This window comes from Meleagris gallopavo, chromosome 5, assembly GCF_000146605.3.
Source record: "Meleagris gallopavo isolate NT-WF06-2002-E0010 breed Aviagen turkey brand Nicholas breeding stock chromosome 5, Turkey_5.1, whole genome shotgun sequence".
Lineage (NCBI taxonomy): Eukaryota > Metazoa > Chordata > Aves > Galliformes > Phasianidae > Meleagris > Meleagris gallopavo.
The window spans coordinates 22,867,695-22,873,622 of NC_015015.2; the positions used below are offsets into that span (position 1 = coordinate 22,867,695).

The 5,928-nt window shown below is 38.9% G+C and overlaps 1 protein-coding gene across 1 annotated transcript; it reads left to right on the forward strand.

The window, feature by feature from the left end:
• The first annotated feature begins 576 nt into the window (after positions 1–576).
• Positions 577–4,476, forward strand: LOC104911109 (transcription factor PU.1). The gene is made up of 2 exons (XM_010711372.3): positions 577–3,033; positions 3,639–4,476. The coding sequence occupies exons 1-2, from the start codon at positions 2,823–2,825 to the stop codon at positions 3,953–3,955; spliced, it is 528 nt and encodes a 175-aa protein (XP_010709674.1). The 5' UTR covers positions 577–2,822; the 3' UTR covers positions 3,956–4,476.
• Positions 4,477–5,928: the final 1,452 nt, after the last annotated feature.

The window sequence follows — 5,928 nt, forward strand, 5'->3', positions numbered from 1 at the left end:
TCAGTGAAGGTCAATTTTTTGCACATAGAGGAATTCAGTAACACACCTTTGTTTCAGATGCACATCCATGTCAGATACCATTTTGTAATCTGATCCTCTACTGCTGCCATACCATCAACATCCACCTCTGAGGTTGTGGGCCAACATAAAAAAAATAGAAAGCATTATTTTACTTTCAGATAGAACAGAACAGAAACTTTACTTTCTGACAGAAACATTACTTTCAGAACTTGTATTTCTCCAATCTTCAGTTGATATTATATTATTCTGTCAAATCAAATTCAAAGCACAAACAATCTTTGGACAACAGTACCTTCAAACAGATGATCTCATCAAATAAAAAATTAAGAAAAGAATATTTATGCTGAAGGGAGAATGAAAGGAATGGATGGAAAATAAGGAAAAAATCTTTTATAGCGAGAGTGGTCAGGAACTGGAACAGGTTGCCTAGAGATGTGGTTGATACCCCATCCCTGGAGACTTTCAAGGTGAGGGTTGATCAAGCCCTGAGCAACCTGATTTAACTGTGCATGTCCCTGTTCATTGCAGGGGAGCTGGACTAGGTGACCTTTAAAGGTCCGTTCCAACTCTAAGGAGGAGAATTCTACGATTCTGTGAAAAGCTTTAGAAGGAGGAAAACTACAACTGGATGCCACAGATTCTGAGAAGATATCAGAATACAGAAAGCAGCTAGAAGTTTTCTCTTTCCAGATTTGTATTAACAATTTGGCTCTTTCAAACAAAATAGCAAGTCCTCTGCAACTCCGTGTAGCATTCTTGGGACCTACACTGAGGCACTGCTGAACTGGCTGTAAGAAAAGTACAGCAGATAGGAAAAGTAGAGACAGCATGGGGAAATTTTGTTTAGTGCTCAGGTGCTCTGCACCTTCCTTTGCTTGTGAGATGTTGTTCAACTTTCACAGCATGTTTCCACTTTCCCACTCCAGCTCCAGCAGAATCTACTCCCACTGCTCCCCAGTACACTCTAGATTTCCATAGCCTTTGTCTCTGCAGAGGCAGCAGGTTTTTCTTCCTCCATTCTAAAACACCATCCCACCTTCTCATTCCCCTTCCCCCATGACATTGTTTCTTCTTTCCTTGCTACCCCTGAGGCTACAGCTTTTTTAACTGTAAAAAAGTTGAAGGTGACTCTGTGGTGAGGGCTAAAGTTTCGCTCTTGGGGATCTGACAGGAAGCTTACACACACTCTTACCCAATCCTGGCCTTCCTGCTGTGTTCAGCTTCAACCAATCTGCCAACTCATTAACCGCCAGCTGCTCTGCCTTGAAACCAGCACTTTGCACACTCCTTATTGGGACATATTAAACTGGTGCAAAACTCATCTGAAAAGCACCACTTGGCCAAGCCTGACATCGGGTGGGTGGTATGACTCATGAAATGAGCACCCACTCTGTGCCTCAGCACCTAAATCTGTAGAGAGGGAATCACGCTCAAAATGTCGTGTCTTGATGGAGGGAAGGAAGAGCAATTCAAAAGGAGCTCACCTCCCATAGTTAGCAATCTGGTTCATTTCATGAGAACCACATTTTATTTCCTGCTAGATTTGAGGGATGTTTTTTTATTTTTTATTTTTTATGTAGAAATTGGGTTCTCACTCCTTGCCCTTCAGACTAGTCTATTTCTTATTTTTCATCAAGGAGCTGCAATAATTATAGGCAACTGATCATGAGCCCCAACAAACCACACTGCAACTGACAATTTGCAGAGCTGTGGTGTATTCCATACTGTTCCTGACAAGACCTCTATGTAAGGGCAAGGGATTCCCTAGCACAGAAGCCAGCTTGCCAGCTCTGCAGATGAGAAATCCCCATAAACAGAAACTTTCAGATAGCCACTTAGGAAAAGAGAACACAATCCAATATGATGTATCCCCAGTGCTAAAGCTATTTCTCTCCTCAAGGGGGAAATTCAGGACAAGAATGTGGAACCCTGGCTCCAGAGATAAATGCAGTCCCACAGTCATTTAGTGTTGTCAGATGCTACTAAATCTGAGGAAGGAATTGAACAACAGAGCCAAGGACAGTCAAAGAGGCTATGCTGGGGCAAAACTCTTCAGCTTTGCCAAATCCAAAAGAGCAGTTACAAAAAGCAGAAAGGAAGTTGATCTCAAAAGAGGTTATACATAGGGGATAGATAATGGCGATCAGAAACTCAACTATGTTGGTACATCACTATATAGCAGGAGTCTGGCTGTGTTTTGGAAGCTCTGAAGGTATTCTCAAAGTGATTATTACCAGTAGAGTTTTTTTATCCAGAAGGCTTGAGTTTAAATTTTCATTTAAAAAAAACGTTTATACCTACCTAAGTATATTAGGTAGGACACCAATTATAGGAATATATTGTCTTCAACCAGAAAAAAAAGAAAAGAAAACAAAGAAATTCTTAGCCTATTAGGAAATCTGTTATTATGTAGAACTTTTTCCACCTTCTTAAGTAGGATTCTCCTATATAAGAGGTACAGCTATCTCCATCATTAGCAAGAAGAAATGCATGTAAACTAGAAATAGAAGATACTCAGGAGGTATGGGGAAAGGAAGGCAATATCACTTGCATAGGATATAACATATGGGAAAGTTCTTTCACAATGTAATTTCTCCTTTTCTCTTGTAAATCCTTTTTTTAAGATGCATCCCTGCATATAGATTTAGTGTTGACTGTTATGTGGAGGGTTTTTTTTATCTGCGTAGTATTTATTTTTAATGCCTCTAAGTCATTCACTGTTAACCTAAATAAACTCATATGTCTGTTGCTTTCTCCCCCCTTTCTCTGCAACTCTCTATAACATCTCAATTTTTCTCTTGATGCCCTTACTCTCTGTTGCTACCTGCTCCCCCTACTATTCTTTTCTCTCAAAGGTTTCCTATTTGCCCCGGATGTGCCTACAGTACTCCTCTCCACCACAGCCCAGTTCTGATGAGGAGGACATTGAGAGACAGAGCCCGCCACTGGAGGTATCAGATGGGGAGACTGATGGTGTGGACCCTGGGCCTGGAATCATGCATGGCGAAACAGGTCAGTGAAAAGAGTGCTTCTTGCTGAGCAGCTGTACATTAAAATGACAATAATGAATAAAAAAGTTGAACTACTGTGTTAGAATTTTATCCCACTGCCAAACCTTCACTTTCCCTGACTCCTTTGCACTCTTCTGCCTTCTGAATCCATAGTTGTGTCTGTATCTCAAATATCATTTTTTCATGTACTCCTACTACTTCCTTTTGTTTTGTGTATTCAGGCTTCTCCCCAGGTTTTGCCATTTCTACTCCATTTTCCTCTATCAGACGTGAAAAACAAGACAAGATGCTTAAGAAACTGATTTTTAAGAATGTTGAGCTCTGATGGCTCGGTACTTGTATAACCTGCCCAAATTAGTTTCAGATTGGTTTCAAACTAGTAATGCTTCTCAATTATTTTCAAATTATAACAAAGGTTAGATCTTTGGAATTTATACTCAAATTTTTCTTCTTGGCACACCAATCCACTTTATGTCTTCATGGTGCAACACTGTCTATTTTTATAAATACAGCAAATTGAAGAAATACACGACTGACAAATTCTCCTGTTCCATCAGACTCTATACAATAACATTAATGTTCCACTGCCTTTCTTCTCTCTTGCAGGCAGCAAGAAAAAGATTCGTCTGTATCAGTTCCTTCTGGACCTTCTTCGCAGTGGAGACATGAAGGACAGCATCTGGTGGGTAGATAAAGAAAAAGGTACTTTCCAGTTCTCCTCCAAACACAAAGAAGCATTGGCACATCGTTGGGGAATACAGAAGGGCAATCGCAAGAAAATGACCTACCAGAAGATGGCACGGGCTTTGAGAAACTACGGCAAGACAGGGGAGGTCAAAAAGGTCAAGAAGAAGCTGACCTACCAGTTTAGTGGAGAAGTGATGGGAAGGGGGGTCACTGATAGGAAGCATTATCCTCACTGAGGCCAAGGGACCCTAAGCAAGACAAATATTAAGACCTCCTGGCTGAAAATCAGCAGAGGAGATGGACGCATCTTTCTCTTTGCTTCCTGTGCCCCCTTCTCTGCCTCTAAAGGGCCTATACCATCAGATGTTTCTGGTACGAATTCCCTTTTTCAGCATCTGAGAATCCTAAACAGAATTCTTTGCTTCCATCCTACAAATTGGACAGAGTTGGGAAATATAAGCAATGTACAAATATATTATTGTCGTGAAAGATTTTTTTGATTGTATTGTAACTAAAGAATACAGCTGATGAAGTTTTGCCTTCAAGGGTGGTGCTGTGTCACTCACAGTGACACTGCATTAGCTTACAGCTTTCAGACTAGCATTAATACAGGCTCTGCCGCAGCTCTCAAAGCTAGAGAGAAGTTTGCAGATCTGAGAATGATACTGGTTCTTTTAAATAGTAATAACATGTACATATTTAATAAAATTTGATATAATTAAGTCCTAGTGTTTGCATAATAAATGATTACTTCACAGACAAATCTCATGTGCATTCAATCATGCAGATAGAGCTCACATTTGGTGCCTGAACATAAAGCACACTGGGCTACAGGGCTTTTTCCCTTTGCCCCTACTTTTACTTTAAAACGTCATCAGTGCTATCAAATTAAGAACCAAGGATAATAGGTGACATTCATTACTGTGAAAGAAGCTACAGTACTAAATTCAATTTTAGAATATATAGATATATATATATTTTTTTTTTTTTTTCCCCATGCAAATGAAGCTCTGCCAATTGAATAACTTCTATCCACTTATACCAAGAATGGCATTTATGGCTCTATCCGGTTTAGGACATAAGAATTAACCATGTTCTTCTGTGGTTTCAGTCATTTTCCTGCTCTTGTTCTTTCCTGTTGCTTGCTTATCCACAGTGGTATTTTGACTTTGGCTTATGAACCTTTCTGGAAAATGAGTTGTCTTTAATCATGTTTTTGCAGATTTCTGCCTCAAGAGGCTTTTAAGCTTTTAATTGTGGAATTTATCCCTACTGTAAAACAATAGTAACTAATAACAATTGCATTGTACAAATTACACTCAAAACGCAAAATAAACGAGAATTCAACGCCTGAGATACAATGGAAAATTTACCCTGTGCAACTGAAAATGCTTAAGAAAACCTATGCCAACAAACACTGAGAAAAATTAGCACTTTAATGTTACTTAGCTTATCTCAACTGTGGTTAACCACTCAGAAATCAGGAAATGCCATAATGACTAAAATTAATGAAGCTTTTTTTTTTTTCTTTTGGCCATTTCTACAAGTACGGTGTTACAATATACTTGTTACACAGTTGGAAACCACTTTCAAATAAACAAACAAAATATTCACCCCAACTCCAGTACATATCTGAAGTTCCAGAAAAATAATTTGTGAGTAATTTATACTCATGACTCCTGCTTATGTTCTTAACCTCTGATCAAGACCAACAGAAAAAAAGTGTATGTTTTGATAATGTAACAAGAAATAATAAACTGTCGGGGAGAAATTGAATTCCAAAATAGATTAGATGAAATGAGATAAGAATAAAATTAAGAAATGGGTTTTGCTTAACAATATTAAATAGTAGTAGAACTTGTCAAATACAACAGTGTTGAAGGCTTAATTCAGTAACATAGCTAACTTGGAGGGTTTCAGAACTTACTCCTCACTGAAACCAGAAAGAGTTGAAAGTGACGTTCTTACAGACATGAGATCTCTAAGATATATCTAAATCTAGTCGCCTTTACATACACTAGCAATCTCACTGTGGAAGTGAAAAGTCTGGTGTTATCACTGAGCTACACTTAATTCTCTCAGCCAAGAAGAAAGCACCTCTTTCTTTACAAACTTCACGATGTATACTTCACAGTTCTTGAACACAAGAAATCTATCAGTCAGTGTCAGCAGTTGTTTGGGAGTTAAAAGTGGGTGAGGACTTCGGTAC